Genomic DNA, 14,169 nt, shown 5'->3' with positions numbered 1-14,169 from the left:
CCTTGTTACCACTGTGCAGGCTGGTGGTGGTGGTGTAATGGTGTGGGGGATGTTTTCTTGGCACACTTTAGGCCCCTTAGTGCCAATTGGGCATCGTTTAAATGCCACGGCCTACCTGAGCATTGTTTCTGACCATGTCCATCTCTTTATGGCCACCATGTACCCATCCTCTGATGGCTACTTCCAGCAGGATAATGCACCATGTCACAAAGCTCGAATCATTTCAAATTGGTTTCTTGAACATGACAATGAGTTCACTGTACTAAAATGGCCCCCACAGTCACCAGATCTCAACCCAATAGAGCATCTTTGGGATGTGGTGGAACGGGAGCTTCGTGCCCTGGATGTGCATCCCACAAATCTCCATCAACTGCAAGATGCTATCCTATCAATATGGCCAACATTTCTAAAGAATGCTTTCAGCACCTTGTTGAATCAATACCACGTAGAATTAAGGCAGTTCTGAAGGCGAAAGGGGGTCAAACACAGTATTGGTATGGTGTTCCTAATAATCCTTTAGGTGAGTGTATATTATATATAAACACAAACTTTTATGTTAGATGAAATTAATTGAAACATACACTCACCGGCCACTTTATTAGGTACCCCATGCTAGTAACGGGTTGGACCCCCTTTTGCCTTCAGAACTGCCTCAATTCTTCGTGGCATAGATTCAACAAGGTGCTGGAAGCATTCCTCAGGGAGTTTGGTCCATATTGACATGATGGCATCACACAGTTGCCGCAGATTTGTCGGCTGCACATCCATGATGCGAATCTCCCGTTCCACCACATCCCAAAGATGCTCTATTGGGTTGAGATCTGGTGACTGTGGAGGCCATTTTAGTACAGTGAACTCATTGTCATGTTCAAGAAACCAATTTGAAATGATTAGAGCTTTGTGACATGGTGGAAGTAGCCATCAGAGGATGGGTACATGGTGGCCATAAAGGGATGGACATGGTCAGAAACAATGCTCAGGTAGGCCGTGGCATTTAAACGATGCCCAATTGGCACTAAGGGGCCTAAAGTGTGCCAGGAAAACATCCCCCACACCATTACACCACCACCACCAGCCTGCACAGTGGTAACAAGGCATGATGGTTCCATGTTCTCATTCTGTTTACGCCAAATTCTGACTCTACCATCTGAATGTCTCAACAGAAATCGAGACTCATCAGACCAGGCAACATTTTTCCAGTCTTCAACTGTTCAATTTTGGTGAGCTCTTGCAAATTGTAGCCTCTTTTTCCTATTTGTAGTGGAGATGAGTGGTACCCGGTGGAGTCTTCTGCTGTTGTAGCCCATCCGCCTCAAGGTTGTGCGTGTTGTGGCTTCACAAATGCTTTGCTGCATACCTCGGTTGTAACGAGTGGTTATTTCAGTCACTGTTGCCCTTCTATCAGCTCGAACCAGTCTGGCCATTCTCCTCTGACCTCTGGCATCAACAAGGCATTTCCGCCCACAGAACTGCCGCTCACTGGATGTTTTTTCTTTTTCGGACCATTCTCTGTAAACCCTAGAGATGGTTGTGCGTGAAAATCCCAGTAGATTAGCAGTTTCTGAAATACTCAGACCAGCCCTTCTGGCACCAACAATCATGCCACGTTCAAAGCCACTCAAATCAACTTTCTTCCCCATACTGATGCTCGGTTTGAACTGCAGGAGATTGTCTTGACCATGTCTACATGCCTAAATGCACTGAGTTGCCGCCATGTGATTGGCTGCTTAGAAATTAAGTGTTAACGAGCAGTTGGACAGGTGTACCTAATAAAGTGGCCGGTGAGTGTATTTTTTCCTCCAGTCTCATATTTTTTCCATCAGCATGTCCCTTTTCGGGCTCGGGCACATCAGTGTAGATAATGCTTGGATTACTGATGGTTAGTGAATGAGCCCTAGGTTTTTGCTCTAAAATACAAAGCACAAAACTGGTTAGAAAATTCAAACATCATTTTGCCCCTGAGAGACTGTCCTACTTATAATGCACTGTAAAAAATAAGCATTTGCTTAGTAAAGAAAAATGATTATTGGTTGTGTGTCTGTTTTTACACATGTAGGTGTTTTTGCTAGTGTGGGTTTGTTTCTCGTTGTATTGGATGTGCTGAAAGCGTGGCATGTGTGAACGAGTGGGTGATGTGGTAATGTTAAGGTCTTGTGAATCCACTGGAGTATTTTGCTTAAACTGGCAGAGGGATGAGTTGGGTGGGCGCAGGACATTTGCCAATTAGTTCCAGTTGGTTGGTCCAGTTATTTAAAGCTAAGAGTAAATTATGCATAAATCTGCTCGTCAGAGAATTATTCAAATGCATGCAAATGAAGCAGACAGCGATTGGTGGGCTCATTGATGACATCATACAACTAAGCATTTAAATATCATCTAATAAGAGATATTATTGGTAGATACAGAGTGACGACTGATATTTATATGCATTTTGTGTAAATATCTGCTATACTTTTATAAAGATCTCATTGATTTACATTACAGAATTTCATCTTACTTTTTGGCCATATAAATATCAGCATCTGCACCAAATTGCATATTTTGCTCAGTTTGGACCTCTAAATAAAATTGAGGGTGTTTTTTGCTCCTCAAGTATGAGATCCATGTTCTCACTATATCATCTGAGCCATAAAAGCCTGATGTATCAAATATGATATTCAACAAAATAACACATGCAAACTTTGTTCTTTAGATTTTCCATTTGAAAAAAATAAATTGTTTTGGGCCACATCAGGGACTTATAACTTTAGTCCCATTAATATATACTACATTCAATAATACATACTTTATGCATTATGGTGTAGTTACAGCATAGACCAGCAGGGGGTCATTCGAGCATGATAACCAGCTAAACCTTTGAAAACAATGATTATTTGTGAAATTCTGTGGTGTTGCTAGTGAATATCACACTTTAATAATCTTTAGTATATAAAGATATAGAAATGGTTCAGGACATAACAATACCACTGATTTATTTTTTCCATTTTATACTTCTCCAGGAGGAAAAGGCGCAACTTTAGCAAGCAGGCGACAGAGATTTTGAATGAGTATTTCTACTCTCACCTCAGTAACCCGTATCCCAGCGAGGAGGCGAAAGAGGAGCTGGCGAAGAAGTGTGCCATCACAGTGTCGCAGGTGAGTCCAGTTCTCAGACGATAGTGCGCACACGAGCCTTCAGCTGCGAAACAAGAGGAGATTTTATTCACAATCTGAGCAAAATCACTAACAAATTTGCTAGCGGTGGTCTGTGACACTGTGAAGGTGCAGAGAATTTGGCTCAAAATACAAGTGAAGGAGCAGAGCAAAGCGGTCTAGTGACATCTCTGGGCGTGATTTAGAGTGAGCGCACAGTTTTCTCCAGCATGGATCCTGGAAGTATTTTTCCCTTTTTTTTTCTTAATAAAAAAACATCTAAATAAAGTTTAAATAGAGTTTAGTAGAGTTTAAAGAGAAGGTCTGTTTTTGAAAATGTACTGTTCTAAGTTATAAAACCATAAAGAATTGCAAACGATTTGGTCCAAGTTTATATTAGGTGTCTTTAGTCAAGTCAAGTCAGCTTTATTTCTATAGCGCTTCATACTTTACAGATTGTTTCAACGCAGCTTTACAGTGATAACAGGAAAATGATTCAATGATGCAAACGGTTCATTTTGGTTGTATAGCAGCTCTAAAAGAAAAGTGTTCTTCAGCTGAAGTCAGTTCAGTGTTGATTCAGTTCCGTTGTAAATATCAGCAATTATTAATAGTTAATTTCATCTATAAAGCAGTTCTGGAGGAAAAACAGTGATGTCGTCATCCAGTACAGTCAGATCAATAATATTGTTGATTATTAAAGGGGTGGTTCAGGATTTTGGACATCGGGCCTCAATTCCATGTTAGCCTGGGTGTTATTTATCAGTGGAGACAGTTTTCAAAAAATGTCATCCAGTCATTCCAGTTGCATAGTTCGCCGGTGCTAGGCTAGCGCGAGTCAATGGTAACTGCTAGCCTGCCATTAAAAACAGTGTTACCCACTCCACAGTACACCAAAAGCAAATAAATTTTAACGCCAGACTATCGATGTAAATGTCTGTTAAGAGAATAATGTTAAAAATCAAACTACTCTTGCATCTCAATGATCGCAATACATTTACAGGAACTAGTTTCTCAGCAGCGGCGGAACTTTACTTTGCTCCGGTTAGTAGTACTGCGCCGAAAATTAAACACAGAACCGAAGCGCACTACAGTCGGGACTACCTGCACTACCTCTCTCTCTCACTACCTCTCTCTACCTCTCTCTCTCTCTCTCTCTCTCCTCTCTCTCTCTCTCTCTCTCTCTCTCTCTCTCTCTCTCTCTCTCTCTCTCTCTCATCTCTCTCTCTCTCTCTCTCTCTCTCTCTCTCTCTCTCTCTCTCTCTCTCTCTCTCTCTCTCTCTCTCTCTCTCTCTCTCTCTCTCTCTCTCTCTCTCTCTCTCTCTCTCTCTCTCTCTCTCTCTCTCTCTCTCTCTCTCTCTCTCTCTCTCTCTCTCTCTCTCTCTCTCTCTCTCTCTCTCTCACTACCTCTCTCTCTCACTACCTCTCTCTCTCACTACCTCTCTCGGTTGCCTAGGTAACTACATATCACTCCACCGCTGCTGTAGACTGTGCTAATAAATACAGGGAACAAAGTATAACTATTGCAATGTAATGAAAGGGTAGTTTGATTTCTAACATTATTCTCTTAACAGACATTTACATCGATAGTCTGGCGTTATAATTTATTTGCTTTTGGTGTACTGTGGAGTGGGTAAAACTGTTTTAATGGCAGGCTAGCAGTTACCGTTGACTCGCGCTAGCCTAGCACCGGCGAACTATGCAACTGGAATGACTGGATGAAATTTTTGAAAACTGTCTCCACTGATAAATAACACTAAGGCTAACATGGAATTGAGGCCCGATGTCCAAAATCCTGAACCACCCCTTTAAGTGTCCGCAACCAAGCAAGCCCGAGGATACAGTGGCAAGGAACCCAAACTTCATCAGGTGACAGAAATGGAGAAAAAAACTTGGTAGAAATCAGGATCAGTCGGCCAGTTCTCCTCTGGCCAACGAACGATCATAGTGTGATTATGATTCAGGCAGCATCACGAGTCAGCATTCAGATCGGAACCGGTCAAATATTCCATCCAGTTCCCTTTGCTTGAAGATCGCATTCATCACGCCAGTATTGAGATGAAGCTGGTCATAGGGTCTGTGCTGAGGATCTGTGCCGATGTCTGTCGTGTCGATGAGGCCTTCACAGGGGAGACCGAGAGTCTAGTTGAAAAGATCTCTGCTGACTTTCAGGGCTGAGTTGTGGCGCGTCTAGTCCTAGTCCAGGTCCTCCATCTGATCTGGATCCGGATCCGGCTGACTACGGTGACCTCGGGATAAGGATGAGACAGACAGGCTAATATTAGCGTAGAAGCCATTCTTCTTATGATGTAACGAGTACATCAGGTGTTATAGAAGCGTTCCCGGTTCCGGCTGACCTAATTTATGCAGCCTAACAATCCTTTAATGGAAGTGGATTATAGAAATGTGATAATGTGTTATGTGTATGCCAGGTTAAAGAGATGTGTTTTTAGTCTAGATTTGATTTTGTCGATTTTGATATTCTAGGTATTATCAACTGGCCTGAACTTTGAGATCGCAATAGACGTGAAGGACTATAATGCGTTAAGAGCTCGCTCAAGTACTGGGGAGCTAAACCATTTAGTGCTTTGTAAGTAATTAGCAAGATTTTAAAATGTATGCGATGTTTAATTGGGAGCCAATGCAGTGTTGACAGAACCGGGCTAATATGGTCATACTTCCTGGTTCTAGTAAGAACGTTTTGGACCAGCTGGAGTTTGTTTATTATGCGTGCAGGGCAACCACCCATAAGAGCATTACAATAATCTAGCCTTGAGGTCATGAACGCATGAACTAACTGTTATGCGTTTGTCATTGTAATTTAGATATATTTTTAAGATGGAAAAATGCGGTTTTGCTAGATGCTAGAAATGTGGCTTTCAACTGAAAGATTGGTATCAAAGAGACACCCAGGTTCCTAACTGAAGACGAAAGTGGTCACATGGTACAAGTAGGAGCTCTCAGAAAATTCCCAGATTACAAATTGTTTTGTTTTTTGACAAATTTTTACAAGTTGAAATCTCGTAGCGACATCATGGCGTGAATGCATCTTTACTTCAAATGTTAGTACATACTAGTAGATAAAGACACTTTAATATAAAGTGGGACCAACAATTCAATCTTTTCAATTGGTTGTTGTGTCTAATCTAATCAGAAAAGACAATTACTGACTGACTTTAATGCACTAATTTCCCATTTTAACTAACGTTAAGTAGGTAGCTAGTTAGTCTCAGACTCAGCACGTAAACCTTAGCAGCAAGTAAACTATATAGGTATCTATGTGCAGAATTGGATATTCCATTCTGTTTACTGAACTAGTCAATAATCATTACTTTTGGACACAGAATCCAAATAATAAAATCTATTTACGCTAATTTTTCAGATGAATCCACCCCTAAAATGACACATAAATGAACCGAATTTTAGTTGCATGAGACTGGTAGACCGTGTTATTTTTTTATTATTTATGTACTATTACAGTTTCCATTTATGGAAGATTGTTTCCGCTGCAGAATAAAACAATTTATTAGATAATTGTGACTTTTCATCTCACAATTCTGACTTTTTCCCCCTACAATTGTGAGAAAAAAAGATGCAAACTCGCAATAGTGAGAAAAAAAGTCAGAATTGTGAGATAAAAAGTATAACCTTTAACCTTTTTATTTTTTACTCGGTGGCGGAAACAAGCCTCCATATCCATTCATATTTTAAGATATTTTGTATTTTTACATTTTCAGTTTTCAATTTTAGTTAAATTCTTAGTAATTTTATAATTTTATTCATTTTTGTTTTAAAAAAAATATTTTTCATTTTTAGGTTATTTCAGTTTGTAATTTTAGTACTTAAACCTAACTGCATTTAATTTTCATTTAGTTTAACTTAAGTTCTAATCTTATATTTATTTCTTACTTTTTAATAGTTTTAGGTCAAGTTGTTACTTCAGGATTGTGGGTAATGTAGTTCTTTACAGGAAATTCTGCAATTAAAAACAATATTAAGTAGGAATCACACTGACACAGAAGAACTGATTGAATTTTTTTTTTAAATTGTAAATAAAGATTATGTATGTTTTCAGTCTTTCTACTTCTAAATTTCATGTTTAAATCAATGTGTTCCTTGCAGTCTCTTTGTAATTATATCTGAAATTTACTAGCAATTGTTTCAAAGTAAATTCTACACCAAATTTATTTTCAGCGTAGAATCCTATAACACCCTCAGTTTATACATTATCTCTCTGAATGGCATTCTTACTTCCAGAGGCCGACTTTTGCTCTCAAATGAACTTAAAGGGTTAGTTCACCCAAAAATGAAAATTATGTCCTCATGTCGTCCCAAGCCCGTCAGACCTCCGTTCATCTTCGGAACACAGTTTAAGATATTTTAGATTTAGTCCGAGAGCTTTCTGTCCCTCCATTGAAAATGTATGTACGGTATACTGTCCTTGTCCAGAAAGGAAATAAAGACATCATCAAAGTAGTCCATGTGACATCAGTGGGTTAGTTAGAATGTTTTGAAGCATCGAAAATACATTTTGGTCCAAAAATAAGAAAAACTACGACTTTATTCAGCATTGTATTGTCTTCCGGTTCTGTTGTGGATCCGCGTTCAGTGCCGCTGCTGACGTGTGTCTGGTGTGTGTGTGTGTGTGTGTGTGTGTATTCTGGTTCTGTTGTGGATCCGCGTTCAGTGCCGCTGCTGACGTAAGACGCTGCTGACGCGTGTCTGGTGTGTGTGTGTGTGTGTGTGTGTGTGTGTGTGTATTCCGGTTCTGTTGTGGATCCGCGTTCAGTGCCGCAGCTGACGTGTGTCTGGTGTGTGTGTGTGTGTGTGTGTGTGTGTGTGTTCTGGTTCTGTTGTGGATCCGCGTTCAGTGCCGCTGCTGACGTAAGACGCTGCTGACGTGTGTCTGGTGTGTGTGTGTGTGTGTGTGTGTGTGTGTGTGTGTGTGTGTGTGTGTGTGTGTGTGTGTGTGTGTGTATTCCGGTTCTGTTGTGGATCCGCGTTCAGTGCCGCAGCTGACGTGTGTCTGGTGTGTGTGTGTGTGTGTGTGTGTGTGTGTGTGTATTCTGGTTCTGTTGTGGATCCGCGTTCAGTGCCGCCGCTGACGTAAGACGCTGCTGACGTGTGTCTGGTGTGTGTGTGTGTGTGTATTCTGGTTCTGTTGTGGATCCGCGTTCAGTGCCGCCGCTGACGTAAGACGCTGCTGACGTGTGTCTGGTGTTTGTGTGTGTGTGTGTGTGTATGTGTGTGTGTGTGTGTATTCTGGTTCTGTTGTGGATCCACGTTCAGTGCCGCTGCTGACGTAAGACGCTGCTGACGTGTGTCTGGTGTGTGTGTGTGTGTGTGTGTGTGTATTCTGGTTCTGTTGTGGATCCGCGTTCAGTGCCGCCGCTGACGTAAGACGCTGCTGACGTGTGTCTGGTGTGTCTGGTGTGTGTGTGTGTGTGTGTGTGTATTCTGGTTCTGTTGTGGATCCGCGTTCAGTGCCGCCGCTGACGTAAGACGCTGCTGACGTGTGTCTGGTGTGTGTGTGTGTGTGTATTCCGGTTCTGTTGTGGATCTGCGTTCAGTGCCGCTGCTGACGTAAGACGCTGCTGACGTGTGTCTGGTGTGTGTTGTGTGTGTGTGTGTGTGTGTGTGACGTAAGACGCTGCTGACGTGTGTCTGGTGTGTGTGTGTGTGTGTGTGTGACGTAAGACGCTGCTGACGTGTGTCTGGTGTGTGTGTGTGTGTGTGTGTGTGTGTGTGTGTGACGTAAGACGCTGCTGACGTGTGTCTGGTGTGTGTGTGTGTGTGTGTCTGGTGCGCCCGAGCTTCGTTTACAGTCTGAGGGAGACGCACGCTGGAAACTAAACAATCTTCGCAAACATGTCTAAGGATTTCCACACAGAGGAAGACTTGCATTTTTTTGCCCAGCCATATTTATTTGAACCCGAATACACGGACGCACCAGACACACACACACACACACACACACACACACACACACACACACACCAGACACACGTCAGCAGGGTCTTACGTCAGCAGCGGCACTGAACGCGGATCCACAACAGAACCAGAAAAACACACACACACACACACACACACACCAGACACACGTCAGCAGCGTCTTACGTCAGCAGCGACACTGAACGCGGATCCACAACAGAACCAGAATACACACACACACACACACACACACACACACACACACCAGACACACGTCAGCAGCGTCTTACGTCAGCGGCGGCACTGAACGCGGATCCACAACAGAACCAGAATACACACACACACACCCCAGACACACGTCAGCAGCGTCTTACGTCAGCAGCGGCACTGAACGCGGATCCACAACAGAACCAGAATACACACACACACACACCAGACACACGTCAGCAGCGTCTTACGTCAGCAGCGGCACTGAACGCGGATCCACAACAGAACCAGAATACACACACACACACACCAGACACATGTCAGCAGCGTCTTACGTCAGCAGCGGCACTGAACGCGGATCCACAACAGAACCAGAATACACACACACACACACACACACACACACACACACACACACACACACCAGACACACGTCAGCAGCGTCTTACGTCAGCAGCGGCACTGAACGCGGATCCACAACAGAACCGGAAGACAATACAATGCTGAATAAAGTCGTAGTTTTTGTTATTTTTGGAACGAAATGTATTTTCGATGCTTCAACACATTCTAACTAACCCACTGATGTCACATGGACTACTTTGATGATGTCTTTATTTCCTTTCTGGACAAGGACAGTATACTGTACATACATTTTCAATGGAGGGACAGAAAGCTCTCGGACTAAATCTAAAATATCTTAAACTGTGTTCTGAAGATGAACGGAGGTCTGACGGGCTTGGGACGACATGAGGGAGAGGCATTAATGACATCATGTTTGGGTGAACTAACCCTATAATGATGAACGTCTATCCTTTATTCAGCCTGTTTAATGGGAGCGGGTGTTGTTTGTGTAATGGATGGGTGTGTGGGGTGTACAGGAAGTCGTTACTGTAAAAAAAAAGCCCCTTCTTTTTGTGCCCTTAGGGGAAGGGAAGCACCATCACTGTGTCACAGGTATGTCACTAAAACACGCGTCCGTCTGTCCTGTGTGTTGTCTGTGGATGTTGGTTGCAGTGGCAGCCGTGTCTCTGTGTACTGAACAACGGTCATTCTTTACAGACCGCGCTGGAAATGAGCAGCCATAAGACAATGCATACATTTCCTCGCCACTGGGAACAGTTACATGCCTTTTTGCACTTGGATCATGTCCTCTGGCTGTCTTTTATTGGCTCCCGAGATTATGACATCAGCGAGGCGTTTTTATTGCGCATCTTCAACTGTTCCGCCTCCCATTGGCAGTTTAAAGCCTGTTTGGAGATATTTTATGAAGGAGCCATTGCTCGGGGTGGATGTGATTTTAATATGTCTGGGTTTGTAGCAACGTTAATATTCTTTTGCAAAAGGTTGGTCCATTTACAACCGTATGAGAATAACAGTCGCTGTAAAAACACATGGTTTTCGGAGAACCTGTAAATGTTTTGTTTGCAGCATATATTTCATTGGACTATGCAATGAACATTTTTTATGAATTCTATAAATGCGACAGGTAAATGTCATGAAAACTGTCAGGAATGTGTCTGGGTGACTTTTTTTTTCATTGTGGTAGAACATTTTTATTGATTTTAATTTAAATAAATGTCACAACACAAAAATGTTAATGCTCCTTAAAGAGGCTTCATTCTCTTTATACAAAAAAACCCATTACTGGTGAAAAGTTTGGAATGATTAAAACATGACAATTGAATTAAAAACATTCTTTAATGTTTTTGAAAGAAGTCTTTTATGTTCATCAAAACTGCATTTATTTAACAGTAACATTGTGAAATATTATTACAATAACTGTTTTAAAATGTAAACTATAGAAGCAAAAATGTTTTCAACTTTCATCTATTATTAATAAGCACCAATAATAACTGAGCAGCAAATCATCATATTAGAATGATTTCTGAAGGATCATGTGACACTGAAGACTGGAGTAATGATGCTGAAAATACAGCTTTGATCACAGGAATAAATTACATTTTAAAATATATTCACATAGAAAACAGTTATTTTAAATTGTAATAATATTTCACAATTTTACTGTATTTTTGACCAAATAAACAGCCTTGGTGAGCAGAGGAGACATTGTCAAAAGCATAAACCAATCATAGCGACATCAAACTTTTGAATGGTAGTGTATCATTTTTGTTTGTTGTTATTGATTTTGGGATGAAAAATTATAATATATTTTATTATGTGTAATATAATACTTTTATAATATTTTATAATGTATAATATAATATTTTTATAGCATTTCCTCATGAGATTCATCCACATTTGCCTCTCTCTTGCTCTCTATCTCAGGTGTCGAACTGGTTCGGTAATAAACGTATTCGCTATAAGAAGAACATTGGTAAATTCCAGGAAGAGGCGAATCTGTACGCAGCGAAGACAGCGGTGACGGCGACTCAGGCCGTAGCGGCCGCTGTACACAACAGCCAGACCAACTCGCCCGCAACGCCCAGCTCTGGTACAAACACACACACACGCTCTATGGATGAGACCACCGGGGCTAGTTGTCACTAATGTTTTGAGTCCATGTGCACAAATACTTGTTTTCTTTAGTAGTAGTTTTGCATCTTGGTTTCAAATATAAACCTTTGCTGCCCAAATCAGTGGTATCCTTAAATTAATTGCCAATTATTTACAGGTAAATTACTTAAATTGCCCACTGTGACACATGTCCTGCTATTGGGGTCAACAAGTGTTAAATGAACTGTATCTTTTTTCCTAGGCAGTAAGAGTGGACATATTTAATAGCTTTTTGTAGCCAGGACGTTTAAGGTTTGTGTCTCTACAAAGAAAACAAACCCCTATGAAACATTCTCTTGTGTAAAGATTGTGACAACTTGCCCCACTCTCCCCTATATTCCACATACAGCAGATCTAGTCTAATTATTTGAAATTAGTAATGTAAGAGTTTAAATGGGTTCTGTTCCGTGTCAAACGTCTGTCATTTTCTCTTCAGGTTTTCAGATGAAAGATGAAGACTTTCAATTGGATGCAACAGAAGATAAAAACAATCTGTTAAACAACATTTTCACTGGTACGACTTGAAGACACTTCTGTGATGAGAATTACAGTGAACTTCCTCTGTCTCTGTGTTCATTTGTGTATGTGCATATACAGTGACCCCAAAAAACATCCATTTGGATAATTATTTTAACCCTGTAAAGCCTGACAAGCTTTTTCTTTTATTAAATGGAACGCTTTATTAAACCTTTAGACAAAAAAAAAAAAAAAAAAAGTTTAGTATCATAGAGTATCATATTTGATCCATCAGGCTTTTGTGGCTCATATACTGTAGTATGATATAGTGAGAACATGGAACTCATACTAGAGGATAAAATATACCTCAACTTCATTAAAAAATGGTAATTTTTTGCAAAATGGTGCAGATGGTGATATTTATAAGGCCAGAAAGTAAGATGAAATTCTGATCGCTTGTAATGTAAATCAACAGTACAGCAGACTACTTAAAAAACGTCAATATACAATAAAATGTCTTAGTAAGGTGATATTTAAATGCTTAGTTTTATTATCAAAGTGTAGTATTTTTAAAAACATATAATGCAATGCAATACAATGATGATTGAGTGATAAAAGTTCCTCAAAATCCTGATGGATCATATTTGATACTCACATCTTTTCTAACAAATAATGTATGGATAATCAAGTGAAGTTGCTTCAGTCCAGTTCGTGTCCATCTAGAAATATTACTAACAATAAAAAAGATAATCTTATGTTTATTTTATAAAAATCAGTGCAGATTTCACGGCAGAAAGACACGTGAACCAGGACCTGAAGGGGGCGTTTTTACAATTACTAACTAAAAGGCCTTTTACTTGCTAAACATGTATCAATCAGACGACAGAAGGCATGTGGTGCATTGTGTGCAACAGGTTTGATCATGTTGATAATTTGCAGGCCTTTTTGATACAGTAATATGATACATGCAGAGAAAAGATGTTCACAGACTCACTGTTCCTCCGTCTCTCTGCAGGGTCTTCGGGTTCGTATAGTTTGCCAGGTTCAGGAGACATGTTTATGAGCATGTCCAGTCTGAACGGGTCATACCAGCCGGCCCAGGTCCCCGTCCCAGCACAGACACAGGTCTCACACACACCAACGCAAGAGCACAATATATACTATAATGTATACTTAAATGTCTTTTATGCTCACCTATTTGATCAAAAATACAGTAATATTGTAAAATAACAACTGTTTTCTATTCGAATATATGATAAAAATGTAATTTATTCCTGTGATCAAAGCTGAATTTTCAGCATCATTACTCCAGTCTTCAGTGTCACATGATCCTTCAGAAATCACTCTAATATGCTGATTTGCAGCTTAAGAAACATTTATTGTTATCAATGTTGAAATCAGTCGTGCTGCTTTATACTTTTGTAGAAACTGTGATCATTTTTTTCAGGATTCTTAGAATGAATAGAAAGTTCAAAAGAACAATGAAATAATTTTTTTGTTGTAATATTATAAATGTCTTTACAGACACTTTTGATCAATTGAATATGTCCTACTAACCCAAACCTTTGAATGGTAGTGTGTATGTATATGAAATATGTGTCTAGAATACCAATAATATCACAGCCAGTCCTTCATTATTTCTCACCGCTTATGATCTCCTGTCCTGTCCTCCTCTCTTCCGCAGGGAGACTCCATACGTCACGCCATCGGTCAGTCGTTGGGTTACAGCGATGGTCTGCGGGGAAACCCACTTTACAGCCCTCATGGCTTGAACGTAAGTGTGTTATTCGAAAGTAAAACATTTAATGTAACTTTCAAAGTATGCAAATGCAGATGAAAATGCTTGGACACTTTCAACTCAACAAACCAAAGTCAAACAGACTTAAATCTGCACCAAAAGCTCAAGTGTAAAAGTGCTTTAGGGTCTGA

At 40.5% G+C, this 14,169-nt stretch overlaps 1 protein-coding gene across 2 annotated transcripts in view; it reads left to right on the top strand.

The window, feature by feature from the left end:
* Positions 1-14,169, top strand: part of pbx3a (pre-B-cell leukemia homeobox 3a) — a 69,224-nt gene that overhangs the window by 44,320 nt on the left and 10,735 nt on the right. Inside the window, exons 5-10 of one of the 2 annotated variants that reach the window (XM_056244113.1) lie at positions 3,000-3,135; positions 10,195-10,224; positions 11,557-11,722; positions 12,221-12,298; positions 13,256-13,365; positions 13,925-14,014. In XM_056244113.1, the coding sequence (XP_056100088.1) occupies positions 3,000-3,135; positions 10,195-10,224; positions 11,557-11,722; positions 12,221-12,298; positions 13,256-13,365; positions 13,925-14,014 (610 nt within the window). The remainder of the gene's footprint in view (positions 1-2,999; positions 3,136-10,194; positions 10,225-11,556; positions 11,723-12,220; positions 12,299-13,255; positions 13,366-13,924; positions 14,015-14,169) is intronic. The other variant, XM_056244114.1, reaches the window with a different exon arrangement.

The sequence above is a fragment of the Rhinichthys klamathensis genome, unplaced genomic scaffold (assembly GCF_029890125.1).
Source record: "Rhinichthys klamathensis goyatoka isolate OS25496 unplaced genomic scaffold, OSU_Roscu_1.1 h1tg000911l_1, whole genome shotgun sequence".
NCBI classification, from domain to species: domain Eukaryota; kingdom Metazoa; phylum Chordata; class Actinopteri; order Cypriniformes; family Leuciscidae; genus Rhinichthys; species Rhinichthys klamathensis.
This window is presented reverse-complemented; position numbering and strand designations above follow the sequence as displayed.